Raw genomic sequence first — 27,508 nt, forward strand, 5'->3', positions numbered from 1 at the left:
ACTTAGAACCTGAGGTAGATGTTGTAACAATAGTGCACATATTAAACACATGCAGAGCTGTCACATTTGAGAGAAACTGAAATCTGAACATTAAACTACTTCAAGAATCCTTTGCTTTTCAGAACAAGTTTGTGGAGGTCTAAACTACAGGGTTAGCAGGTTTAACACAAAATAAAACAGGATATTTTGAAGAACAAACCATGCCTCCCATATAATTGCTGTCTCGCAGTTTGCAACCACTAAGATGTTTGATTCAATTGCTATTTGTCCCCCTGCCCCAGTAACAACATCAGCGTTGCCCACCAGTGGGCTCTGTTTGACCACCTCATTAGTCAAAATGGTGCTGATTCAGAAAAGTCCACCATGATGCATACAGTTCAGTATCTCTGAGAGCAGATAAGCACTGGGACGAGGACCAGCTGGAGAGCAGGGTTAGACTAGACTGGTGCTGTGTACATACGTGAAGTTGGGGACTACTACTGTAGTCTCTCTCTCTGCTCTTTTATGCTACATTTCATGGTCCATTCACATGGATTTGTATTGGATTTTTGAAGAACTGTTGTATTTGGAAAAACAATTGATTTTAAAAATGCACCTTTTCAATGTTTTGACAAAACCTCCATAGGTTTGAAGAATCACAAAGAAGTCAGATAAGAGCACATTTCAATAATCCGGTAACTCCAGAAATCAGATAATGATCAGATTTGGAATGTACAAGGCAATAGCTTAGAGCAGCTTACATTAAACCTCTCCTTCATCAGAGCTGAGGTCGTGTGAGGAGCAGTGGGCCACTGCTGTGCAGCAGGCCTTTGCCGGAGCCTTAGCTTGTTGTACATGTTTCAGATGGTTCAAGGCAAGTTCTGACGCAGTAGTATCTATGCAAGTCAATATATCAATTCTGCCTTTGTGCCTTCCCTGCTGTGAGTAAAGCATGAATTGGGGCAACTTCTTTTTACCAGTTGTAACGATACACAATGCATAGACTACTCTCTGATGTTATGTCAAGATTATTTAGTTAATTAGTTTATGATTCTGATTCTGATTAATTGACAATGCTGATTTATTAGGCCATATGTATCAATATTATGATCATAAGAACAATTTGTGAGAATTTTAAGTTTGTTTCAAAAAGCTCAACTTAAAAGTGCCTTTTTATCTGGTTGTTTATTTCTGAGTAATGTTATCTAGAAAGTTTGATTTCAGAAAGCTCATTTCTTCTCACAATAATTGTAACACTAAAATGTCATCTCCCATTCCAGTTCATTATTGAGCTTATATTGACGTGGAAATTAACTGTAAAATAATACAAAAACATACAAAACTATGTTGGTTTATTACGTTTGCACCGGTAAACAAACGGTCCAACTACAGAGTTTCTGCTGCAGTGGCCCAGAGCAATGAGATAACATACTTAAATACTGTCTGAGGTTTAAGTCCTTCCCCAAGTACAATTTACATTCAGGTCAGTCTGGTTGGTCATTTAGCTTTAACTCAGAAAGGTAACACCTTTACATTAGCATCTGAGTACAGGTAAGGATGATCAAACAATATACATGTGAAATAAAACTGCAGACATGTAAATGGAAAACAAAGTTTCCTATAGCCTATATTCAAATTTGTGCCACGTCCTCCTCCCTTTTGGGTATTATATGGACACATCAATATTTAAAATTAAAGACAGACTGTCATGAACATTTCTTTGATTATATTATCTCAAATATCCTTTTAGTTTATTTTGTTGCATTTGAATATTCCATTTAAGTCCATTGTTTCAAGGCAATTTTCATCAATTTTGTTCTTTTAGTTACTTGATCCTGTTCCTGTGTCACTATTGCAGTTCAGCTTAAACTTTAAACTTTACATTTGTTCCTTTCTTTGAACAAATGCCTTTGTTGCTGCTCCCATTATTGGCCATGTGATTTGGTCAATCAGTGCTTCATGTGTCATCTAATACATTTCACCTTTAAATTTAAACCAAATTTTAAATCTGGTTAGGACAGCAGGGAAAATTATGGGCTGTGCTGTCCCTCTGAGCCCTCAAGAACTTTACAAACAGGCCATGAGGAGACAGACCAGGAGCATTCTTTCAGACCCGACACATGTGTTGTACCCTGAGTATGAACTGTTGAGTTCGGGGAGGAGGTACAGGGTACCACGGTGGAAATATAACAGATATAGACATTCATTTGTGCCTGTTTCTGTGGAACTGTTAAATGATAAATGATGTAGAAATGAGTGATGGTGTGTTGAGAGAGATGTACTGCACCCTGGGTATGGTTTTGTTTGTTTTTTGTGGTGTGAGCAGCCCATTGGTCCAAGAAAAATTTCTCCTAAGGGAGACAAATAAAGAAATCTTGAATCTTGATCATTTCTCTCAGGCATCCCCTGTCCTTAGATCCTCCTTCTCAACAAGGAAAAGTGCCACAAAAACCCCCAAAGAGAAACCTTGCTGAGAGCCACAGTGAAAGAGATCCACTCCCACGGACGGACAGGCTGATGTTTAATCCCAGTTTGTTCCACCTCAGAGCAAGACATTCAGCTGCTTTTGTTCTTCTTAGCTCTGTGGCTGTGCTCTGGTGATATTCCATCCACTTCAGGAACCCTATGGCTGTAGTTTATCCAGGTTGCTCGGTTAGCCATTTTCAGTATCTTCTCCACCTCGACATCAATGCCTTCTTTAGTGTCTCCATCTCTCTGGTTCGGCTTCTCGTTAAACTTCTCCTCAATCGTCCTGGTTCCTCTCTCTTCCGTCAGTAATTTTGAAAGAAAACAAAAGCTAAGTGTCAGGATCCCAGTCTGTTCCTGTTTTCTGTGCTGTCTCCCCCCCTCTCCCTTCTGTGTCTGTGTCTGGAGCTGGGCGGAGATTCTGGCACCACCCACTACACACCTGCAGCCAATCAACACTCAAGCCTTCACCTCTAAAGTACAAAGGGACTGGGGATTTCTGTACATGTTGTCTGATCGATGATGTCTTCAGTGTATCCTCCGTGGTACAGTTCTGCTTGGTTCAGTCTGTTTTTTTTGGTTCAATCCCGTTTTTTGGCCCCACCTTGCACCTCTGCCTCTGATCCAGCTTTCCTCTATCAGCTCTTCCAATCAGCATTCACATTCACTCGATTGTAATAAACTGTGTAATTTTCCCTCCGAGTCCCTAGCTTTGATCCTCCACACATTACAACACTATCTTTAAAAAAAAGCTGCATTAAGGCATACTTTCCTTATACACAACATTCTCATGTTAGCCAATTGCCTTCCCATTAGAAATATTCTTTTACAACATGCTTTAAATAAAGTGGATCATGTATTGTTGAGTATTAACAAGCACCCCTTTGTTAACTGGAAGTCACCTATCATTTTAAACAGATCCTACTGTTAAATATAACATAAATCAAGTAAATTTTAAGACAGGAAAGATCATCATTAATCATTGACTGCATCAATGGAAACTAAAACTGTATGTTGGTATATTACATTTTTGCCAGGAAGACAGTCTGTCCATTTAGCCTTATCTCAGAGTGGTAACACCTTTACATTAGCATCTGAGTACAGGTAAGGATGATCGAATGATGGACATGTGAAAGAAAACTGAAGACATATAAATGGAAAACATAAACTGCAGACACAAGCATATTGTCTTGACTCTTTAATCAACAGTTAGGAGGAAATGTTCCACATTTTCCTTGTTCACATCTCCAGTGGCCACAGTGAGCAGAGGTCTCCTGTCTGGAGTTTAGAGCAGCCCTGGATGTCCTCCTTCTGTAGCACAGAAAAAAAAAAAATGAGTAAGAAGGTCCAAAGCAGACCTATTCTTTAGTTTCCTCAGATTTTTCACAGGGTCATGGTCTCTGGGCCGGAAGTGCACACCACCACTTTTAGAACAATTAGATCTGGTTTAGTAATTATACAGTGGTCCCTCGTTTATCGCGGGGGTTATGTTCTAAAAATAACTCGCAATAGACGAAATCTCCAAAGTAGTCGGCTTTATTTTTTACAATTATTATCTATGTTTTAAGGCTGCAAAACCCCTCACCAAACACTTTATACACTTTTCTCACACAGGCATTAACATTTTCTCACATTTTTCTCTTGTTTAAACTCTCAAAGTTCAAACCTTCGTAGGTGCCTTTGTCAGTGCAGAACGTTTCATCGACATTGTGAGTTTAGTTGGGGAGAAAACTTGCAAACATACAGCACTTCAGAGTCACACTGCTAGTGTTCCTGTTTGTTTTTGTGTGTAGGCAGCACGGTGGCTGAGTGGCTCATGCCTCACAGCAGAAGGTTTGGTTGATCCCCGGGTCACCCAGGCCTTTCTGTGTGGAGTTTTTCATGTTTCTCCTCGTGTCTGGATGGGTTTCCTCCGGGTACTCCGGTTTCCCCCATCAACCAAAACATGAACGCCCTTCGAGACAACTGTTGTTGTGATTTTGGGCGTTACAAAAATAAAATGAATTGAATTGATCGAACATTTTATGTAAATTTGACTGAACACATTCTGTACTGTACAGGAGACACGGCACGGAGGAGACTGATGGACAATGGTCTATAGTCCCTTAGCCAATCAGGACAAAGAACACAATGGTCTACAGTTCCTTAGCCAATCAGGATGTAGAACACAATGCACATTCATACACTTAAAAAAAAAGAAAAAGAAAAAACATGCAAAATTACACACAAAAAAAAAGTCCGCAAAAGGCGAGGCTGCGAAAGGTGAACCACATCATAGTGAGGGACAACTGTATAACAAATATCTAAACTAGGACTAACTCAGAATTAAACTAGGGCTAAAGCAGAATTGGTGAACTAAAAACCAGAACCAAACCATGCCTAGTACTAACCCAGACAAGGACTAACTAAATCAGTAAACACAAGAAAATATTTGAATAATTTTGGAAGGTGGCCTGCGGGTCAGATAAGATCGTTTGGAGACACTAATCGGAACCAGTTGAATAGGCCTGGTGTAAAGTATCCTGGTTATGTGAGTAGCACTCACAGCACTGGTACAGGGTGTTGAGTCTCTTGATGTCGTTGCTGCTCATCTGCTGGGCATTGCCCAGGCTCACATTGGGGTCAGGGATGGGGATCATGGTAGGCTGTCCGTTCTTGGAGAAAGCAGTCCTGGACACAGGAGTAAGGTGTGTGTATTGTAGATGGAGAGACACTTTGTGTAAGCTGGTGCTGCTCTCACCTGAAGTATTGCATAACGGAGCCGTAGTCGTAGGGAGTGCCCTGGTTCAGAGTGGCGATCTTCCTGAAGTTGTGCTCCATTCCTGTGAAAAAAGATTTACTAAATGGTAATATTAGGTTTTATTATTTCTTTGACTGTTTTGGTCAGATATTGAAAACCTTCCAATATCTTGCATTTCTCAATAAGCTCCCGCAGTGTGTCTTCCCAGTTTGTGTATCAGATGTGTCGTGCATGCGTACAGTGGAAATGGAAGCATGATGCTAAATATTGTATCCCAGAAAAAAACTTAAAAAAATATTTTTGTGGAATTTAATTTGTGAACTGTACTACACCTTTACTTCAGTGTGTGGTCCTTGCTATTGGTGGTTTCCAGATTCTAGAATGCGATGTCATAATCTCAATGGGGAGCAAAAGTCAGATTTCTCTATTGATGGCATTGTATTTTGTCAAGGACAATCAAGAAGGTCCTGTGTCTTACCGGAAATCACATTCTCCAGCAGCACCCTGATGTGGTTGTCCCTGTCAGAGCGGGTCTGCTCATGGTTGAAGCCCAGAGCGTGGAGCAGCTCGTGCTGGACAGTGTTGTGGTACAGACATCCACTACGGGCCAGAGATACCACCTGCTTACCCCCACGGCGACCCACATATGACCAGCAGCTGCAGGCAGGAGGACAGGGCACTGGTAAGTCAATCACATAAGACTTTAGCACAGAGTTCATGGGCAAAACTGCATTAGAAGGAGTCAGACCACTCTTAAAGGTAATATATTACATAAAATTGGCTCCTGAGGGTGGTAGCCATGTTATAATGCTGTTACCTCTTCAAAACATAACTGGAATTGTGTTTTGTGTCATTCACACATGTTTGAGTAACTATTATTATTAGTCTGCCTACAGCTTTTTACCTTTAGTTCAATGAAGATGGGCAATTCCAGGGCTGAAATTGTTAAAATGATTCTGGTGAAGGTGTACGAAGTTTAAAAACACAATGGAGAAGAACGCAGCCTAAATTTCCTGTGTCCGTGTGTAAAACATGTGAATGAAACTAAACACAGCTCCGGCTATGTTTGTGATGAGGAAACAACAACATAACATAGATTTCAAAAATGTCATAATATGGGTCCTTTAAGTTGAATTATCTTGAGCAAGACCATCCTGGACCTGGAGTATAGTGAGGAAACATAGGATCAATCTCCTGTTTAGCATAAAGACAATTAAATGTATAAAAATCAAATGTATTTAAAAAAAAAAATTACCTTAAAATCATGCATAACTTAAACTGATCAAAATGTTGACATCTGGCTGCAACAATGAAATTGTCAAGTCACTATGAAAATAATTGTAATAATCTGGACTAACTCTGGACTCTGGAATAGACACATGAAAATACCTTGTAACAAAGACAGTGGCATTATTAAATCCAAAAATGTCCAAAAATCAATGATCAGTAAAAGGCTTCTCTCCCTTCAGACTTCAGTCAGTATATGTCAACCTTTTCAAACTGTATTTTAAAAATCTCAGTCTTCAATAGAAATAACCATTTGACCAGACTAATGAAAAATAGATGAATGAGGGATGCTTTTTGTCACTCTAATGCTGAAGACCTAATAGCTTCTTGAGATTAACTAAACTGATTTTCAAGCAGACTGTTATTGGAGAACTGCTGATTATTGCAGTCATATTTACCCATCCTGAGACTCGATGCTCAGCCAGTCGCGGTCATTGCTTATGGTGGGTCTGAAGCGGATGCAAGAGAAACTGGAGAAGGACTCCAGACCACGAGTGATGATGGACTTTTCCCGATCAGCTGACAGGACACAGAAACAGGTCGATTGAGTTAGTTGTTGACAGGTGATACAGTGTTGGTACTTACAGAAATGGTTGGCGATGTAATAGGGGACGTAGACCTTGCCGTCACTCCATTTGCCCCACATGCAGCCATAGGAGGTGCAGGGGTCAGCGTTCCTGTCAGCATCATTGTCGATGGCGATGTCTCCCTCAATCAGGATGGGCTGGCCTTCACGACGCACTGGAGCCACAAAGCAATGGCATAAACTGTTGTTACAATATTCTCGGAAAACTCTCAAAAAATGAAGGTTACTTACCAATGTTGGCGTTGGCCTTCTCCAAAACTTCAGAGACAGATGGGCCTGTGCACAGATAGCAAAGTATGCTAGTGGCTAATTTGTTATTGCGCTTTTAAAATGGGATGATCTATAGTATGGGATGCTTGCTGATTGTGTTGTGATGTCACTTTGAAGGGGGAGTAAGGGACGCAAAAACGTCAAAAACAAAACTGAAATCAGTTAAATATTTGAATACATTGTTTTCCACCAAAATAGCATTTTCAAAACAATAAAAGGTATATAAATATATTAACAATCAATGCCGAATAGTGTAACTATCCATTTGTTTTTCAATTTCAAATTAAAAAGGAAAAAAAGCATTTTCATTTTTGTTCAGGAAATCAAATCAAATGAATGAAAGGCATAGGGACTGTGTAATAAACACATAAGATTATAAAGAGGAATAGCTGTTTACCTTCCTCGGCCCATGAAGAGGGCACGATCAGCAGGGCCACAAACATCCAGGCGAAAACAAACATGGCTGCAGCAGACTAGAACATAAACACATAAAATGGTGATTCTTGAGAATTGGGACAAAACAAAATCAGAAGATGTCCGAACCACCTCAGCTGGCTCCTCTCGACGTGGAGGAGCAGCTCCTCCCGTGTGACCGGGCTACTCGCCCTATCTCTAAGAGAACACCCTGCCAACAGACTTCAAGTCCTCCACCTGGGGCAGGGACTCTGCCCACCCACAGAGGCCTTTTTCTGGTCGAGAACCATGGCCTTGGATTTGAAGGAGCTGATTCTCATCCCAGACGGTTAACACTCAGCTGCAAACCGCCCCAGTGCTGCAGGTCCTGGTTCGATGAAACATCAGGAAAACATAATCTGCAAACAGCAGAGATGAGGTCCTGTGGTCCCCAAACTGGAGTCCCTCTAGCCCCTGAACTGGACCCCCCTCTGGCCCCTAACTGTGCCTAGAAATTCTGTCCATAAAAACAATGAACAGAACCGATGATGAAGGGCAGCCATTTCAGAGTCGAACGTGCACCGGGGAACAGGTTTGACTTACTGCAGGCAATGTGAACACAGCTCCTGCTCCAGTCGTACAGGGACCAGACAGCCCTTAGCAAAGGGCCCTGGACTCCATACTCCTGGAGCAGGACACCACGAGGGACACGGTCAAACTCCAATGAACCCTCGAGGACCTGATGGAGAATATAGAATTGGTTCAGTGTTCCGTGACCAGGACGAAAACCACACTGCTCCTCCTTCATCCGAGGTCTACGGTCCCTGGAATGGACCTTACCGGGGAGGTTGAGAAATGTGATTCCCCTGTAATTGGAACACACTCGTGGGTCCCCCTTCTTAAACAGAGGGACCACCACCCCAGGCTGCTAGTTGAGCGGTACTCTCCTTGACCGCCACACGATGTTGCAGATGCAAGTCAACCAAGACAGCCCTACAAGATCCAGAGATTTAAGATACTCGGGACAGATCTCACCCACCCCTGGAATCTTGCCAACCACCTCGGTGACTTCAGCCAGGGTGATGTTGGTGGACGGTTTGCCAGAATTTCTTTGAGGCTGACAGATAGTCCTTCTCCATAGCCTGCCCGAACTCCTCCCAGCCCCAAGTTTTTTGCCTCTGCGACTGCATGGGCTGATGGTACTCGTCAGCTGCCTCAGGAGTCCTACAATCCAACAGAGCCTGATAGGACTCCTTCTTTAGCCTGATGGCGTCCCTTACCTTCGGCATCCACCACCAGTTTCATGGTTTGCCACCGTGACAGGCACCACAGACCTTATGACCAATGTTCCCTCTAATTTTTCACGAGTCTGAGCAAACACGCAAACTCCCTGAGCGGCCCCATGGACCAGTGTGAGCAACATCAGACGTGCGCACTGCGGTCATCAGACGTGCGCGCTGCGGTCATCAGACGTGCGCGCTGCGGTCATCAGACGTGCGCGCTGCGGTCATCAGACGTGCGCGCTGCGGTCATCAGACGTGCGCGCTGCGGTCATCAGACGTGCGCTCTGCGGTCATCAGACGTGCGCTCTGCGGTCATCAGACGTGCGCACTGTGGTCATGCTGCATCGCATCCATCCAAGTTAAATGGTTTATTAAGAGAATCAAATTACCACATTTACATTTCTGTTATAAGATTTTTAATTAAGTGCTTTAGCCACTTATACAATGAAAATGACAAAAATCTTGCTCATGACCTGTGTAGTATGTTGATGCTATTGGAAGTATAAATATTTAATTTTAACTATGGAAAAACATGAGCTTCCAACCAAACCAAGCCAATTGTAAACTCCAATGTTGAAAACACACTTAACATTTTTATGATAAAGCTCTGACTTGTATCATGAGTATAATCCATTGTGTGAAGCTTTTGCTGTGACTGAGTGAGATTGTCCTACTGTGTCTGGGAGACAGTCCGGTAAATCTTTTTCAGTATATGACACAATCATTTGATTTTTACAACTCATAAACTAGTGACACAGATTGGCATGAGTTAATGCTAATGATTACGCATGATATATTTGACTCACAATTAAGTCAATAGCAGAATAAACCTCGCTTACCGATCAGGAACAGCATCCAGTCCATCAAAACATAAGGTCCTCTGCTCCTGAGTCCACCATGAGATCTTGACTCGGTTCCACGAACCACTCCGGGTCCGAGATGCCTCTAGTTTAACTTGTACAAACATCCAGTGTCCTCGGTCGCGTACTTCCTTTGTTTTGTCCGTTTCCTCATGTTTAAAACGCAGAACTGCTACAAAACAGTGCGTAACAGTGCGCCTGAGGGCGGGCCTTCTGAATGGTAAGGGGTTAAACAGCACTTAGAATCATTAGCGAGTCTTCACTCCACATCGGCCACATTGGCTAAAACTCTGGTAGCAGCACATGAGGAGCCTGTCAATGACGTTGATAAGCGGCGCAAATGCGTATGTGAATCACATAATTGTCTGGAGCAGCTCGTCCCGGTCACACTCACTGACTCACATTGAAAAATAGCGCAGAATGAATTGTTGTGTGTTTATTTTATTTTCAGTTCCGGTTCAATTTTTTTTGTGTGCAGCACAGATTTTCTGTGCGCGGAGACTGTGTCAGCAGTGCGCAATTGCGCACGCGCGCAGCTTAGAGGGAATAGTGCTTATGACCACAGCTACAAGCAGCTGCATTGACAATAGGTGGAGAACACAGCCCACTTGGACTCCATGTCCCCAACCTCCCACGAGGTCTGGGAGAAGCTCTCCCGGAGGCGTGAATTGAAGACCCTGCTGACAGAGGGCTCCACCAGACGTTCCCAACAGATCCTCATGATACACTTGGGTCTTCCAGGTCTGTCCGGCTTCCTCCTCTATCAGTGGATCCAACTCACCACCAGGTGGTGTTCTACAACTCTGCCCCTCTCTTCACCCGAGTGTCCAAGACACACGGCCGAAGGTCAGATGACACCATGACAAAGTTGGTCATCGACCTCCGGCCTAAGGTGTCCTGGTGCCATGTGCACTGATGCCCTTGTGCACGAACATGGTGTTCGTTATGGACAAACTGTAAGCAGTATAGACGTCCAATAGCAGAACAGGGAGGCCGTTTTTCCGGATCATCCCTCTCTAGTTGTCACTACCACTGCTCATGTGGGCATTGAAGTCCCCCAGTAGAACAACGGAGTCCCCGATTGGTGCACTGTCTAGTACCCCTCCTAGGGACTCCAAGAAGGCTGGGTACTCTGCACTTCTGTTCCGACCTGAAAAACGGAAGGATGTGACCCATTGTTTCACTGTCTCCACAGCCAGATGCTGTGTCTGTGGACTGAGCTGAGACACCTGTGCCCGAGTGCTGCCCAGTCCTCTTCGCACCTGCCCCTTATAAAACCCTTTGCATGAGCCCACAGGAGGGCAGACCCACGTCATCCGTTTGGGTGCTTGCATTCGAGCCCCAACCCCAGGCCTAGCTCCCTGGTTACTACATATTACATCCCCTGAAATAGTTTGGTCAGTTCTCACTCTTATTGTAAGCCCCCGATTGGCTGATCATACTGTGACACTAGTGCCTCAAAGAGTCAATGCATAAAAATTTTAATTATAATGTAATAAATCAATATATTTTTTTAGGGACAAAGTTTTTACTCAGAACCTTCCTTTGCATTACTTACTTATAGACATATAACTCGTAAACATAGAATTCTTTTGAAAAGTCATTTTCAAACCCTTTGTTTTCTCCTGACCCTCAAGAATCACCAAAATATACGATTCAGGTCAAATGTATGGATAAATCTGTCTTACCTGAAGCTCCAGGAGCAGATCCTCCACTTCTCAACTCATCAGCTCTTTTATACCCTCCTGATAATACTTGTGTATCAAACCATATCTCACTGCCTAACCTCTTATCACATTCAGTGGAACTTTGAGTGTGAACTTGAACAGGTGTTGACCACAGTTATTCTCAGAAGTACTGCGCAATCTTCACTTTTATTTGAACTGTGTTTGGGCCAAGGATGCAGAGACATGGTCATAAATATACAAGTTTAAGTGTGAAACTTATCTGGTGGAAGATCTGAAACCTGCTTGACTTCATAAAAATGTTTTTGGTTTGCGTGGAATATGCCATAGTATGGCATTAAATATCTATTTGGCCTTTATTAGTGCTTTTATTGCTAAAACATACTTTGAAAGAGAAACAAAAACATGTATTCTTACTGTAAGCAGGATCAACTCCACAGATTTTAACTGTAACTTGGGTGACACATTCTGGATATTCTAAGGATATAGATACATAGCCATACTGTGGAGAATTCTAGGCAAAGCAATAATGTATACAGTGGTGGTGCGGGTGTCGGACTCTCAACCAGGAAGGTTGTATAAAGCACCTTTTTTAAAAAGTCATATCTGCAGAATTTTGTAAGTAAACAGTGTAAATAAGCTCATATCAACTAGTCATTTGTATCTCCAACATTAGTCAAATGGTTATATATAGTTTTGCTGACAATCAGGCTTTTTTTTTTTTTTTTTTTTTTCCACAAGTTATTTTTCTGTAGCTAAAGCTGCCCCAGTGAACACAACGTCTTCTCTGTCTGGAGATGTTCCTCTGCAAAAGAAACACAACTCGTGAGGAGGTCCTAGCAAAGCAGAGGAGATGGTGCCTGTGGTAGCACTCACAGCACTTGTACAGAAGGTTGAGTCTCTTGATGTCACTACTACTCATCTGCCTGGCCGTGCCGAAGGTTACGCTGGAGTCAGGCCAGGCCACCAGAGTGGGCCTCCCGTTCTTTGAGAAAACCGTCCTGGGTGAGGGGAGAGAGTGGGAACTTTATGGTAAATAGTCACATTTTTATATAGCGCCTTTCCACCTTCTAGGCTCTCAAAGCACTTTACATCAAGGAACCTCTCGCCCATTCACACACTCATACATCAGTGTCCACTGTCACTGGGGGCACGGGGGTTAAGTGTCTTTCCCAAGGACACCATGGCAGCATTCATCTGTGGGGGCTGGGATTGCACCACCAACTTGTGAGTCAGTGGGTCTGACTGCTGAATCACTGATGTTTATGTCAGAGCAGGATTTGAACCGCCAAATTTGAATCAGTGAACAAACGCTCTACTAACTGAGCTACTGGAACCACTGAGCTACTGTCGCCCTAAACTCGGAGATATGATTTTGGTATTAATGATGCACTATCCACTACTTGATTGTTCCTAGCGTTAAGATTCATGTAATATTGAGGAACATTCCAGACAAAACAATAACATGTCACCTGCCTGTCTCTATGGATGTATACAAGTTACACCTTGGTTAGAATGCAAATTTGTCAAGATATTTCTTAGCAATAAAAAGGTTTGTAATTGAGCTAATGCCTCATTTTATCAATGCCCACATATGCTTAAAGCCATAATGTGGAGCATTCCAGGTAAAGTAATATCATCCCCATGGAGACAAGTAGTAGTGCTCCTTTAAGGACAAGTCTTGATATCACTATATCTATAGCGCAATATCATTGTAAAAGCACAATTTTTTGGCTAAATAAGAGTGATTTCTTCAATATTATCACAATTCAGGAAAGTTTGTGAGCCTGTTTGTTTGTCCTCACTTGTGGTACTGCATGACAGAGCCATAGTCATACGGAGAGCCCTGGTTCAGAGTGGCAATCTTTCTGAAGTTATACTCCTGTCCTAAAGGCAAAAGACATGAAGAATACAAGATGAAATCATGGATGTTTGGATGGATGACCACATGTTGGACATATGAAGTATATTTGTAAGAAGTATTGTATTGTAAGTATTTGTAAGACAAATGGGCAACTTCCTGAAATAATGCCACCATGTGGGTGTCCTCTCTTTTCAGTATAAATCCTCCTGTGCGTTACCAGACTGGACATTTTCCAGCAGCACTCTGATGTGGTTGTCCCTGTCGGAGCGGGTCTGCTCGTGGTTGAAGCCCAGAGCGTGGAGCAGCTCATGCTGGACAGTGTTGTGGTACAGACATCCTCCTTGAATGGACAGGGAGAGCAGCTGCTTTCCCCCACGACGCCCAATGATGGACCAGCATCTGCAGACAGGAACAGACAGAAAAGACACATTTATCTACCTGAAGGACTGTTTATAGAAGAGCTTTGAAATGAGTTTAGCCTGTGGCCACTGTGCATTCTTGGAGTTGCACACGGGTATACAATTGCCATGTAAAATGACCCGGACACCAGTTTTATCTCCCTGAGTTCAGATTGGCTTGATTAACTGATCGATTAGCCAATCAATAACATGCATGGTCATTCCATAATAAAACAAATGTGGCTTCTTATGAGCAGAAAAAGAAAGGAAAAACATAGCGAATTTCTGCCGAATGAATGAGAGAACTGCAGAGAAATTGCACTTGTAGGCCTACACCACAGCCTGAGAACCACTCAGCTGGTAGACTTGTTGCGAACCGCATGTTGTTTTGTGAACTGGGGAATGACTTTACCCTTGTCGACTGGACTCGATGCTGATCCAGTCCCGGTCAGAGCTCCTCTTGGGTCTGAAGCGAATGCAGGAGACAGAGGAGAAGGACTCCAGACCACGAGTGATGATGGCCTTTTGACGAGAAGCTGCAGTGGCACAAACCAATGATCATTGTTGTTTAGTCAGACTTTGAATGTTGTCTCTGATAATGTGTTTCTTACAGAAGTGGTTGGCGATGAGGTAGGGGATGTAGACCTTCCCATCTGTCCATTTGCCCCACAGACAGCCTCTGGAGGTGCAGGGGTCAGCGTTCCTCTCTGACTCGTTTTCTATAGCGATATCTCCCTCGATCAGGATGGGGTCACCTTCACCACGCACTGAAGACACAAAGTGATGAGCTTTAGACTCTGAATGTTAAATCATCTTGGGCATCAGTGGTCATAGACTTACCAATGTTTGCATTGGCTTTCTCCAGAATCTCAGAGACAGACAGGTCTGCACAAAAAAGTGGAAAAAGTCAGACTTTGTTAAACTGTTTTGTGTTTGAGAGGGTACGGGGACAGTACCTGACTATTTGTTCAGCGCAGCATTGGGAAAGAAGAAACAAATTACATTAAATCGATCAAATCAAAATAAGATGTAGTAAATCTTCAATGAAGCGCTTACCTCCTCAGCCCAGCAGTAGGCCGAGAGCAGCAGCAGAGCAAGCACGGAGAACCTGGAAGGAGACATCCTGGAGACCTGTGGAGACACGATGTTCCATTGAGCTGAAGAGCAAAGGTCTGGAATGACAGTGAGGTACAAGTGCTTACCATAAGGTCCTAACCCACAGACACTGAGGTCAGGACCTGTGCCCTTTTTATACTGGCTCTCCCTCCTGCTATGTGGAGGTCACATGTTCAGGAGATTATAGCTGGGAAAAACATATAGAAGGTGCAGCTGATCAGGCTCCTGCCTCTCAGGGCAATAGTTAAGAAACACTGGACCACATTGAGTGAGAGATTTGAATTTTGTGACAAATATGCCCTGGGCAGGCATATTATACATGCTGGCAGCTTCCTCAGTGAAACACACACACACAGCTCCGCACAGAAAGGGTGAGATTTGAACATTCAGATGACAGTGAAACTATTCTAGAAGTACTCTCTCTGGTAAAAAGTTACATTTACTGGAATACCAAACACTTCTTCTGTGTACCATACTTGATCAGTGTGGGCAGGTGTGATCGTTATGGCCTTAAGTTACTCATTATGGAGAGGGACAGGGTTTTATAATAATTGTAAAAGTATATAATTCAAATGTATTGAGATAAATACAACATTGGGGTTTTCGCAGTTATTGTGCTGGTGTCACTTGCTGCTGTGTCCCTCTGGTGCAGTGGTTCTCAAATAGTGCGGTGCGTATGACTCCGGGAACATGCTTTTCTTTTGCCGCACTAGAATAAAGTGTAATTGCGTGTCCACTACTGTAGTTGGCAGTTGCGCTCTCATTGTCAGAGTGTGCGCAGGCCCTATACCATAGAGCTAATACTATGCCGTGTACGTTCGCAAACCCTACACTGTAGGTACAGCAAAGAGCAGGAGAGAGCGAACAGATCGTAACACAGGACAATGAACAAGAGACACTTTTGCTAAAGAGACACTATAGAAATTTTTTTTAACAAGGATGAAAAAAAAGGCAGAGATAGATGGAGGTAATGAGATGCACGAAAGTCACCCGAAAAGTAAAGTCCAGATAAACATTGAGCAGGAGCTGAGAGTTGCAGTATCAGGCTTCAAACCCCGTTTTGAAAAGCTGTGCCCTGCAAAACGTGCTCATTGCACCATTAATCCTGACTTCATTTTGATAAAGAAGAAAAAAGAGAAGAAATTGTTTTATTCATTTTTGTCTTGTTAATGTTGCTGATCAATGGATGTATTATTATTTATTGATTTTATTTAGTTTTAATCTTTTAATGTGATATTTATTTAATTTTAATGTTAGGGGGCACTGCTCTGGTTGAACATGTCAGAGGCTACTGAGCATGTGCACCATCACAGTTATCCACTAGAGAGTGCTCTTTAGCCAGCACATTTAGGGAAACATGGCAGAACATAACACTGGAGATAAGAAAATGTAGTGCAGAGCTATGCAACTTCATTTTCCTGAGGCCACATTTTTGGTAAGGTTGTCGCGTTTGAAGTTTTAACACATTTGAAGCTGCACAAAATATCCCCAACACCAAACCTGGTTCAATAACAATAGAACAACTGCTTTAGTGGATTTTTGTGAAAATTAAACATATAAGGCTTCACCAACATTGCTCTGCCAAAATGCCAATCAACTAGGACTAAACCAATTACAAAACTAAGAACCAGTGTGGAAGTGAATGAATAATGACTATAGTGTAGTGCTTTGAGAGGCTTTGACAAACCTGTAAAGCACATTACAAGTGTAAGGCATTATTATTATTATTATTATTATTAACCAAGGACCAAACCAGGACTAAACTAGGAATAACTAAACCAGTAAAAATATATATTAATATTTTAATATTTGGATGTTGGGCTGCAGGGTGAAGTAAATAATTTGGAGGGCATTATGCAATGACAGCTTCTGTGTTTAAACCTAAAAATGCCCCTCTCTGATCTGAATGGTCACTACCTAAACCCCCTGCACCTGCAGCCTCTAACCCTCGGAATTCTAAGAGCGCAGGCTACTTTAACACATGACAATACTGCAATAAATATAACAATGAATAAATAAACAATCGCGTTCAAATCTTGTTTTCAGATTCCAGAATAGATGATATCATCTTCTCACAAAGGCTGCAAAATATCCTACAAAAAAGTACCACAAATGTTGACCCTGATCATTTCTATTAGTGAGTGTCCTTTGACCTCACAATACAATGACAACATTTTGCATAGTTCTAGTAATTGTACCTGCCCCTCACCATTAAATAATATAGACCCATGGACTGTTGTGATGTAATTTGGAGTATAGAACAGACGAAAGAGCATCTGCAGTGTTTCCTGGCACTGTAACCCTCAGGTGTGCTAAGCCTACTTCCCCTGTGCTGTTGGGAAACACTGGGCCTCACATGTGTGATGGGATGTGAAAATGGGTTTATATTGACCACAGAATGTAGTCTCTGTGCTAATTAGACAAGTGAGTCTCACAGAGCAACATCATATCAGCTGGTTAGCTACCAGAACATGTCTTACTCACCATTAAAACAGATCATTGTGTTTATTTATGCAGTCTTTCAAAATATGTTCCTGCTTTAGGTGGGTAATATGTGCCAACACTATTGCAGCTCTATTGCATTATTGCAAATAGAGAAGTGCCGGTCACCTGCAGCGTGCACTGACTCTCAGCACCAGTGAGACTATTCCCTGAGGTGTGTTTATTCACAGAGAACTCAATGTACTTTTTAAGTGGGAGAATAAAAGCAGATTGTATATTTTGAAAATAGTACATTTTTAAAGGTCCTATATCACGCACAATTTTAGCCATGTTAGAAAGTTGTTGCCTCCTCTAAACATACTTGGAGCTGTGTTTTGATCCATTCATACATCTTTGCATAATCCTGCATTGTTGGGCTGTCTACATCTCTAAAAATTGCTCGGTTCCATCTCGTGACGCCATTTAGTGATAGTTCTAAAGTAAGTATTTTAGCCTCATTTGAACTGTTGTACACTACTCTGGAATGACCATAAGATGTTGCCTTAAAAAATATATTGACATTGTCAATAGAAAATCTCTAATATCTGCTGCAGAATGAGGAGTGAAGCAGTTTAATACTTTAGATACTCCACGAAATACTTTATGGATATGAATCTATCAAATTCCAGCGTGGATAAAGACAAAGCTGTCCCACATCTCCAATTTTGTTTGCCCTTTATATTGAGTCCCTGGCACAGTGGCTAAGACGGACTGAAAGTATAAAGGGCATCAGTGTAAATGGAGAAGACCATAAGGTTGCTTTGTATGCAGATGATGTTTTGGTCTATCTATTTGACCCAACTAATATGTTTCCAGAGGTGATGGCACTTTTACAAACATTTGGCAAATACTCAGGATATAAACTGAATATACAAAAGACCCAACTTTTATCTTTCAATTATTCACCTCCGAAACAAATTCGTGACAAATATTTTCTTAATTGGGATCAAAAAACACTGAAATATTTGGGTATTTATTTACCAAAGGATATTGCAACACTGGCAGAAATTAATTACAGCCCTTTATTAATTAAAATTAAAGAAGATATCAGAAGATGGAACTCTGTTTCCTTTCTGAGTCTGAACCACAGAATTGAAAGTGTGAAAATGAGTATACTCCCAAGATATCTTTTCTTATTCCAAGCTCTTCCAGTGGAAGTTACTTCAAGAGAATTCTCAGAATTAAATAGAATCATTTCTAGATTCATCTGGTAAGGAAAAATACCCAGGGTTAAATATAAAACTTTGCAGCTTTTAAAAGGAGAAGGGGGCATGGCCCTACCATACTTTCAAGGATATTTTTATGCTGCACAACTCAAGCCTCTTATTAATATGTGCTCCCCAAAATTTCAAGCTAGATGGAAAGATATATAACTTGTAGTTAAAAACCCTCCAATACATGCAGTCTTGGCCCATACAAGCCTGGATTCTTATATCAAGGATATAAAGAATCCTTTTATTAAAACTCAGTTAAAAATTTGGATGAAAGTAAAAGGAGAATATCTGTTAGATGATAAAATAGAAATCATATGGTTTGCCCTGTGAATGTATTCCACTGTCTGAAAATAAAGAATTACAAAAAAAAAAAAAAAAAAAAGACTGTTTTTGAAGCTGAGCTGAAGGTCTGAGCAGGTGTGCCCCCATACACTTTTAAAAATGTCAGTTTATCAGGGGATACGCAGTTACAGACAGGCAATATTTGCAACTTGACTAAGTAATAAATACAGAGAGTTATTTAACACGTGAAAAAGTAGTTACATTTACTTTACATGACACATACATTTAGTAACATTTATACTGCCTCACAGTCACATCTAGCCCTTGATGGCCATTTTTGCTCATGTGGCCCTTAGTGAAAATGAGTTTGATGCCCCTGATATAGGACCTTTAAAGTCCTGCTGAAGTTCAGACTCACATGTATAAGTGGCGCCAGATTGGATCTATCATGCATGCATTTCAAGTGGCATTCTTCATTTGGTGTTCCAAGCATGTCCCACTGGGAGGAGGCCCCAGGGAAGAACCAGGACACACTGGAGGGAGTATGTCCCTTGGCTGGCCTGGGAAATCCTTGGGAAGTCCCACCAGAGGTGCTGGAGGACATGTCTGGGGTGAGGGAAGGCTGGGAGTTAGACTGCTGCTACCGTGACCTGGCCCCAGATAAGAGGAAGAAAATGGATGGATGAAAGAATGGATCATTCTCCATTTCAGTTTAAATTGTTTTTGTTTGGAGAAGCAATTTGTTTTTTTCACTGAGAAAGCTGCCAGCATAGAGGTGCCAGACTGATTCACACAATGTTTAGGAAAGACATTTACTCAGACTGAATTCAAATGAAGTCTGGATGTTTTCAGACTTCATTTGCTGTGTTTCTTTTGCATACGTTTGAAATCGGTCTTTACCAAAACACAGTGGCTTTGTAATAATAACAGCCACTTCCCCCTGTGCAGTTTCTAAATGTGAACCTGTCCATATTTGGAGCTGATGGGCACATGGCTCTTGTATAAATGCGCAAGGCTGTTTCCTCTTCATGTCTTCAGGGCTTCAGGTGTGGTGGTGTTCAACTGGAGGTCATCATGTTTCAGATTGTGCTTCTCTGCTCGCTGCTCTGCTCCACTCACACCTTCTCCATCACCAGGGTAGGACGCAGCTCTACACTAACACTACAGTATTAGTGTACACTATATACACTATGTACACTATATACACAATATACACTATATGCACCATATACACTGCACTATATGCACCACACTATATACACTATGTACACTATATACACAATATACACTATATGCACCATATACACTGCACTATATGCACCACACTATATACACTATGTACACTATATACACTATGTACACTATATACACAATATACACCACACTATATACACTATGTACACTATATACACTATACACACTATATATAAGTGCATACAGCAGTCTGGTGTAAGAGTCAAACCTTTTTGTTTTTCCAGAACTCATTTGACAAGAATGAAGAATCCTCAGGTATGAATCCTGCCCTGTTAAAAATGCAATATGAAAATAATGTGAAAATACTTGTGTACAGTGGTGGAATGTGACAAAGTAGAAGTAGTAGTGTACTGTACGTAAGTGCAGTGCAGATACCCAAAATGTGTAATTTCTGCACAAATCTGTATCAAAATCCATACATTTAAAACCTTATACAACCTCAGAATCACTGTGAAATACTTTTAATCGTAACTCTTTAAGTACATTTTTAAACATTTACTTCAATACGTTTTTTGTTTTTTTTTATTTAACGATATTGAGTACTGCTTCCACCACTGGAGATATGTGATTATCATCATCTGTGACAACACTGCTCATTTATCAAACATTATGTTGCAAATTGTAATTTATTTGAATAATAACAGAAAAACAATTGACAAGTTGATGTGAGGGTAAGTTATGGAGCTAAGTTTAGTCCTGATGTGGACTTGGTTGGCCTGCTTTAGTCCTGGTCTAGTCCAGGTCTTATCACATATTAATAATTTGGTGTAAACAAAAACAATATGCAGTGCTTAAAATATCTGACTCAAAGATATTTGTTTGCTCCATAGGCTCCACTATGGAGGAGGATGACCTGAGTATCTCCACTCTGCTGGAAAAGGCCAATAAGAATCTGGGTGAGTCTATTATAAAACTAGAGTCTGTCGGACTTATATATAAATATGCTTTATATATAGTGTCTGTGCACTTCTGGTTTTAACTGTATGCACGCACACAAATACACACATGCACATATACACAATCTATTGTAAAATCAGGAAGTGAAGGGAACTTATACCTGAGGAAGGTCAGAGGGAACTAAACCTTGTGTTAATAAAACTGAACCAAAAGTTCAATTCATTTTTCAATTCATTTTATTTTTGTAACGCCCAAAATCACAACAACAGTTGTCTCGAAGGGCGTTCATGTTTTGGTTGATGGGGGAAACCAGAGTACCTGGAGGAAACCCATCCAGACACGGGGAGAAACATGAAAAACTCCACACAGAAAGGCCTGGGCGACCCGGGGATCGAACCAAACCTTCTGCTGTGAGACATGAGCCACTCAGCCACCGTCCTGCCTACATACAAAAACAAACAGGAAAATCAAACAACAGGAAAAATCAGACAAAACGAGAAAAATCGGCCAGGCGAGGAGGAGGAAGACCAGGCGAGGAGGAGGGAGGAGGCGGGTGGAGGAGGGCCAGGCGGGGAGGAGGAGAGGGTCCAGCTGTAATCGGGGCATCTGAAAGAGTTACACTCCACAGGGGGAGTGGGACAGGGGACAACATGTGAATACCATTGCTGATGAGAAAATAGGACAAAGCAGAGGATAGTGCTCAGGTTGCCATACTTCCCCCAGCTAGTTACTCCTACTGCAGCCTGTCTTATCCCGGGTTTTAATGTCACTCCCTAACTCCCTCCCTAAGTAACCTGGAAAAGTGAGACAGTGTGCTGGGGGTCTTATTACACTTTCAGTCAAAATCTGGAAATGACACTTGAGTCTTATTGTGTTTTTATAGGGAAGGACTTGGCTGACCCCCTGGTGGTGGAGGGAGACATTGCAGTGCCGTACGGGCTGCAGAATGCTGACCCGTGTACAGCGCGGGGCTGCCTATGGCCCAAAGCTACTGATGGCAATGTCTACGTACCCTACCGCATCTCCAACCAGTACTGTGAGCAAACATATATATTATTCACAGTATTGGTCAGTTGGTTAGTCTGTGCTCATTAAGGTATTAATTCATATTTATAAAGCACTTCTTAATATATATGAAGATGTCCAAGAATGAAATAGTACTTAAAAGCATTAATGCAAAATGGGGAACACTTTAAAAAATAAAATAAAACATGAGTGATTCATGAACAATAATTCATTCATAATGGACAGTTTATTAAAAAGGGTTCAGGTTTAGTAAGTATCTCATTAACACCCTGACTCCTAAGCCCCACCGCTTAATTAAGTACATAGTCCGACTCCTTCTTGAACTATTGGTTCATTATGAATCAAGTATTTGTTCATGCTTTATTAAGGTTAGTTAAGTGTAGCAATTATAAACTGGTACCAAAAAAGCTCCATGGCTAAATAGTTGTTAAATACATTTAGAATGAAGCTTTCTAACCACTAACAATGATCTAATTATCTAGTGTTGCAGTCAAATAATAAGCATATTTAGTTAGCTAGTGTGTTCCCCATGAGTAAATCCAGAGTTAGGCAGATTTGTTAAGTTGTGATGGCTTGTGTGTTGTGCAGCTCAGAGAGAGACGAACACCATCATAGATGGCCTGCGCTCCTTCGCTCAGTCCACCTGTGTGCGCTTCACTCCTCTCGACAGGCAGAGGGACTTTGTGGACATCCAGTCTCAAGGAGGGTAGGGCTCACCTCACTACACATGACATTCAGTCATTTCTTATGGTTAGAAATCACTTTTTTAATGGAGAGGTCTACAGCCAATTCTCCAGTGGAGTTCTATACATTTTTAAATTCATTTTATTATTATTATGTGTATGTGCCAGTGATTAAAGGTCTGTATTGTTGTTGTTTGTCCTCCTATGGTCAGTCGTCCAGATGTGGTTGACATAAAATGTTGGCAATTGGACAAGTTTTTTTTCAGGTTGAGACCTTTTGAGAACCATTTTTAGTCTGACGACTAGTCAGCAGACTCTTAGATGCCAGAAGTTTTCGACAAGCTCTAGGGAGGAGTCCACTATTGTCTGCTACAGTTATCTCACAGTAGTGGTCTCAGGACTGGAATAAAACATTCCTTGCTTGAAAATATGTCTTAACTTAAAAGAAAATAAAAAAATACTTAACCTTAATACAAATGCTGCGGTTTCGCCCCTTTGCCCCTGTCTCTGTGTGATTTTAGAGGTTTTAATGAGTTCTTTGCATGTTTTGCCCCTTTGCCCCTGTCTCTGTGTGATTTTAGAGGTTTTAATGAGTTCCTTGCATGTTTTGCCCCTTTGCCCCTGTCTCTGTCTGGCAGGTGCTTCTCGTTTGTGGGGCGGCGCGGGGGGGCACAGGTGGTCTCTTTGGCGCGGCAGGGCTGTGTTTTCCAGTCCACCATCCAACATGAGCTGCTCCACGCTCTGGGCTTCGACCACGAGCAGAGCCGCTCCGACAGGGACACACATATCAGGATCCTGCTGGAGAATGTCATCCGCGGTGAGGACAAACGCAATACACTTGTTAAAATATTTTATCAGATACTAATTAATACTAAAACTAGTATTGAAACTAGATACTCATTTGAGCAGGTGTCAATACTAAAAAAGTCTCATTCACAGGACAGAAATGAACCTTTCTTGAATATGTTTATAATGATGTTGAGCTGTTTGTTTCAAAAGCATAAGACGCATGTACTAGTATACACACACAAACGCCCATGGACCACTATGGAACCTACTGGACCCCTGAGGGATTACACAAATATAAGGCCACATGGGAATAGAACACAAAGTACAACATTTAATGTGGAACAGCGCAGTATATTGTCTAAAGAAAGAGTTTTTTGTTTTTTTTTAAATTATCATTGTGGTATTGGAATTGGTATTGAGTATCGCGTATAGTCTGTAGTATTGTCACTATACTAAAATTGAATTTGATATTGTTTCATCATTGTGTTATTGAAATCAGTACCAAGTACTGAGCCTATTCCTTAATATCTAAATCAAGTTTTTTAGTATCATGAAAACATGCCTTGTTCATGCCTTGCTGTGATGGCGTGTTGCGTGGTGCTGTCTTCTCAGGTATGGAATTTAACTTCAGAAAGATCCAGACCAGAAACCTGGGCACTCCTTACGACTACAACTCAGTCATGCACTATGGAAGGTACAGTCACCTTTACCAATGACACCGTCTGATCCCGGCTCAAAATCTGAACAATGTACTGGACGTGTGCCACAGGTTTGCCTTCTCCAGTAACCGCCAGCCCACCATGGTGCCCATCCCCAACGCCAACGTCGCCATAGGGAGGGCCACCCAGATGAGCCCCAATGACATCCTACGGATCAACCGCCTCTACAACTGTAGTATGTCAACCAAAATTGAACATACACCACATTATTGGCATTAAAGGCTCCGTGTGATTTTATATCTGATCTCTGGTCTAATGTTGTTTCCTCATCACAAACAGACCTGGAGTTTTGTTTTTTCATTCACCCATGATTAACACACAAACCCTACATATTTAGGCTGAGTTCTTTTCCCCTTGTAATGTCATGTGGTAATACAGGAAGTGCTCCACTGTGTTTTTAAACTCCATACACCTTCGCTAGAATCATTTGAAAAATTTGGAGTCTCCGATCTGCCAATCTCTACTGAACTAAAGGTAAAAGGAGCTGTTAAATTAAAAAAATACTGCTTCATGACATCACAAGGTGGAAAAGAGCATTTTAAGCTTTGGAGATATAGACAGCCTAATAATAAAGGGTTGCTCAAACATGTGTGAATGAAATAAAACACAATTCCAGGGATGTTTTTGCTGAAGAAACAATATCCTGACATGGCTCACAGCACACATAAATCCATTTTGTGTAATCTAGGACCTTTAAAGGTGCACGATGTAACTTTTCTGGTAGGCTGGAGATGGTATTGTATGTATTGAACATTTATTCCTTCACAGCTTTTTAATTGCTCAAAAAATCCTTGACAAACATGTGTTCTGTGAGTGGGCTGGCTCTCTACAGATCTGAACTCTAAATTGACCTGGTGTTGTCATTGCTTGTCTCTATGGATAATGATAGGTTTAATAAAATACTGTGGAATGTCCCAACATTTGTGTGGAGACGGTTCATCCTCCACCAGAAAAGCTGCACCTTTTTAATTTAGAAACATTAGAAGTCATAAATATTATTATTATACATTACCCCTTTTGAATGTGTGATTTATTTCAGATTCCACTTCTTTTGAGAATGATGTCTTACCCATTGAAAGAAACATGTTCTTGTAGATTTAAATGCAAGTTGTTTGTGTTATAGTGCATATAATCTTCTAAACCTAAACAAAACCGTACACAGACATATAGAGGTGGAAAGTACATTTACTCAGTTACACTTACTCAGTTACATTTACTTGAGGAACTTTTTAAAGAAATTGTACTTTATTATTAATTGAGTAATTTTCTGTCTGCATACTTACATTTCTATTGAAGTAACAGTTCTCTTACTTCAGTAAAAGTTTTGGTGGCTTTTCCCCATGTGAGTGAGTGAGTAAGTCACCTCTCATTTTGTGTCTGCTTGAAAATACCAGATTTTGTACATTATTTAATATTTTGTCCGTCCAAAGTGGGTTTATTTCGTGCTTTAAATGGTAACGTTTGTTTATCATCTGATTTCATGTTTTTGTACAGGAAGAGAATTGGAGCAAACATTGAAGAAATGAACTGAAGCACACCCTGTGCATTGGATCCAACACTCTCTATTTGATTGTTTGAAATATGTCTGTATCTAATTGTACTTTATTGTGCATGTATTTCATGCAACAAATGTAAACAAAATTTTTTTTTAAATCCGGTGTCTTTATCACTAATGATAGAACGCCTCCCTCATTCAGACCTGTTATCAACGCTCTTTTGAGAAAACTGTATAGGAAGATTAAACAAGCATTAAATGTACTGAATACATGTGTTTGGTAATCTGCTCGAAATAAATAAATAAATAAAAAATCTAAATGAAATTAAAATAATGTTCAACCGTTAGATATATCCCAGGGCAATGGGAAGGCCATATCTGGAGCAGGTTTATCCACATTCAAAATATATGAAAAACTTATATGCTAAAATTAAAGGTGCACTGTAACTTTTCTGATAGAGAGACTGCTACCTCCTTATCTCCATGGTGATATTATTTCTTTGGCTTGAATGTTAGGGCAAAGTTTCCATATTGCATTTATTAAATTACAGGAGTTTATAACATCTCCATGGAGACCAGCAAGCTGTGGACGCTCTAAAGGAAAAGTTACATAGTGCACCTTTAATAGAGTGTACAAATTCCTTGGCCCGTCCATTTCCTATCAGTATGGAGAGTGGAAACAATTACACTTGCACTCTACTGCAATTCTCTGCTAGTGTCCAGCATAAATACTCACAAAATAATATTAACACCCAACTGTGTAAGATTTCAACCAAAACATCTACAAAAATCTAAGCTTTAATTTATTGTTGAAGACAAACTTTCAAAACACGCATGCTTACTGTCAGCTCACTCGTCTCTCCACAAACCTTACCTGTAACTTGGCTTGGTGGAAGGCACACCAGCTGCTTAACAGCACAAATCAGCTCACTTGTTGTATTTTACGCTAAATCAGTTCTTTATGTTCAGATTATGTTAAAACAAAGCTCAGATCAAAGTCTAACAAGCCTCAGACAGAGCAGTGCTTACAGTTAGCATCACACCCCACGGGAGTGTTGATGACATGAGCTGCAAACTATACAAGGAGAATTTACCACCTAAAAGGAAACACACACACAAAGAAGTTCAAATGCCATATTTAAATGTTTTATTTGTGTGTATCACGACTCATTTCTTACATTTCTTTTGAAAATCCACAGGCATGTGTGATACAGACCTTTACTACACATTTAATAAACATATTGGAGTTATTCTTATTCAAGGAGTTATAAGGATAATATGGACACATCTGTATCATTTATCTGTATGGAACACACACGTACCAGGCCGGATTAACCAAAGTACCAGAGTAACTCCAGCACAAGTTTAAATACACAAAACATTCTCTAAAAACACGAGAATTCAAACAGTTTATCAAATATCTCAAAGGCACACTATAATATGCTAAACATAGTCACACACTAATGTTAATTGCACTTTTAATAACTATTCTTTTGCCTAACACTGGAGTGAAAGTAACACTACAGCATGAGTGACACTGTTGTGGAAAAATTACAATTCTCGATGAAAAGTGGTCCATTTGTGAGGCCCGGTGAGCTTTGAGTTCCTTGCATGTTTTGCCCCTTTGCCCCTGTCTGGTTGTAGAGGTTTTAAGTATAAGAAACAAATATTTTGTTTGTACTAATTGACATTTACACATTCAAATGCTTTGGACCAATTGTACATTCATGGAGTTGGTTTA

The 27,508-nt window shown here is 41.0% G+C and overlaps 3 protein-coding genes across 4 annotated transcripts; 1 reads left to right on the forward strand and 2 right to left on the reverse strand.

The window, feature by feature from the left end:
- Positions 1–3,636: 3,636 nt before the first annotated feature.
- On the reverse strand, positions 3,637–11,574 carry LOC117393929 (hatching enzyme 1.2-like). Its single transcript, XM_055229155.1, has 9 exons — positions 11,553–11,574; positions 7,726–7,801; positions 7,290–7,334; positions 7,058–7,213; positions 6,871–6,991; positions 5,664–5,842; positions 5,186–5,267; positions 4,991–5,115; positions 3,637–3,756 (listed from the first exon to the last, which is right to left on the reverse strand). Coding segments are annotated over exons 2-9 (774 nt in total). The 5' UTR covers positions 7,790–7,801; positions 11,553–11,574; the 3' UTR covers positions 3,637–3,754.
- Positions 11,575–12,290: 716 nt separating this feature from the next.
- LOC117393930 (hatching enzyme 1.2-like) lies at positions 12,291–14,933 on the reverse strand. The gene is made up of 9 exons (XM_055230054.1): positions 14,868–14,933; positions 14,768–14,771; positions 14,652–14,696; positions 14,423–14,578; positions 14,224–14,347; positions 13,631–13,812; positions 13,355–13,436; positions 12,410–12,550; positions 12,291–12,354 (listed from the first exon to the last, which is right to left on the reverse strand). The coding sequence occupies exons 1-9, from the start codon at positions 14,931–14,933 to the stop codon at positions 12,291–12,293; spliced, it is 864 nt and encodes a 287-aa protein (XP_055086029.1).
- A 5,005-nt stretch (positions 14,934–19,938) lies between these two features.
- LOC117393752 (low choriolytic enzyme-like) lies at positions 19,939–26,059 on the forward strand. Of its 2 annotated transcripts, XM_055229140.1 has the most exons (10): positions 19,949–20,041; positions 20,383–20,413; positions 20,989–21,054; positions 21,939–22,091; positions 22,670–22,787; positions 23,403–23,581; positions 24,166–24,247; positions 24,323–24,447; positions 25,312–25,379; positions 25,771–25,978. In XM_055229140.1, the coding sequence occupies exons 1-9, from the start codon at positions 19,979–19,981 to the stop codon at positions 25,365–25,367; spliced, it is 873 nt and encodes a 290-aa protein (XP_055085115.1). In that variant the 5' UTR covers positions 19,949–19,978; the 3' UTR covers positions 25,368–25,379; positions 25,771–25,978. The 2 variants fall into 2 exon arrangements, with proteins under 2 accessions (XP_033847646.1, XP_055085115.1); XM_033991755.2 differs by lacking the exon at positions 25,312–25,379 and having other exon boundaries at positions 19,939–20,041; positions 25,767–26,059.
- The last annotated feature ends 1,449 nt before the right edge of the window (positions 26,060–27,508 follow it).

This window comes from Periophthalmus magnuspinnatus, chromosome 3 (genome assembly GCF_009829125.3).
Source record: "Periophthalmus magnuspinnatus isolate fPerMag1 chromosome 3, fPerMag1.2.pri, whole genome shotgun sequence".
Classification (NCBI taxonomy): domain Eukaryota; kingdom Metazoa; phylum Chordata; class Actinopteri; order Gobiiformes; family Gobiidae; genus Periophthalmus; species Periophthalmus magnuspinnatus.

Excerpts from the sequence above, each read along its gene's own strand:
- LOC117393929 (XM_055229155.1), bottom strand. The coding sequence starts at position 7,789 with ATGTTTGTTTTCGCCTGGATGTTTGTGGCCCTGCTGATCGTGCCCTCT. Across the intron at positions 7,214-7,289 it reads GAAGGCCAACGCCAACATTG|TGCGTCGTGAAGGCCAGCCC; the intron begins GTAAGTAACCTT and ends TTGTGGCTCCAG. Across the intron at positions 5,843-6,870 it reads AGCATCGAGTCTCAGGATGG|CTGCTGGTCATATGTGGGTC; the intron begins GTAAATATGACT and ends TCCTGCCTGCAG.
- LOC117393930 (XM_055230054.1), bottom strand. The coding sequence starts at position 14,933 with ATGTCTCCTTCCAGGTTCTCCGTGCTTGCTCTGCTGCTGCTCTCGGCC. Across the intron at positions 14,579-14,651 it reads GAAAGCCAATGCAAACATTG|TGCGTGGTGAAGGTGACCCC; the intron begins GTAAGTCTATGA and ends TTGTGTCTTCAG. Across the intron at positions 13,813-14,223 it reads ATCGAGTCCAGTCGACAAGG|ATGCTGGTCCATCATTGGGC; the intron begins GTAAAGTCATTC and ends TCCTGTCTGCAG.
- LOC117393752 (XM_055229140.1), top strand. The coding sequence starts at position 19,979 with ATGTTTCAGATTGTGCTTCTCTGCTCGCTGCTCTGCTCCACTCACACC. Across the intron at positions 20,042-20,382 it reads ACACCTTCTCCATCACCAGG|AACTCATTTGACAAGAATGA; the intron begins GTAGGACGCAGC and ends TTGTTTTTCCAG. Across the intron at positions 24,248-24,322 it reads TCAGTCATGCACTATGGAAG|GTTTGCCTTCTCCAGTAACC; the intron begins GTACAGTCACCT and ends CGTGTGCCACAG.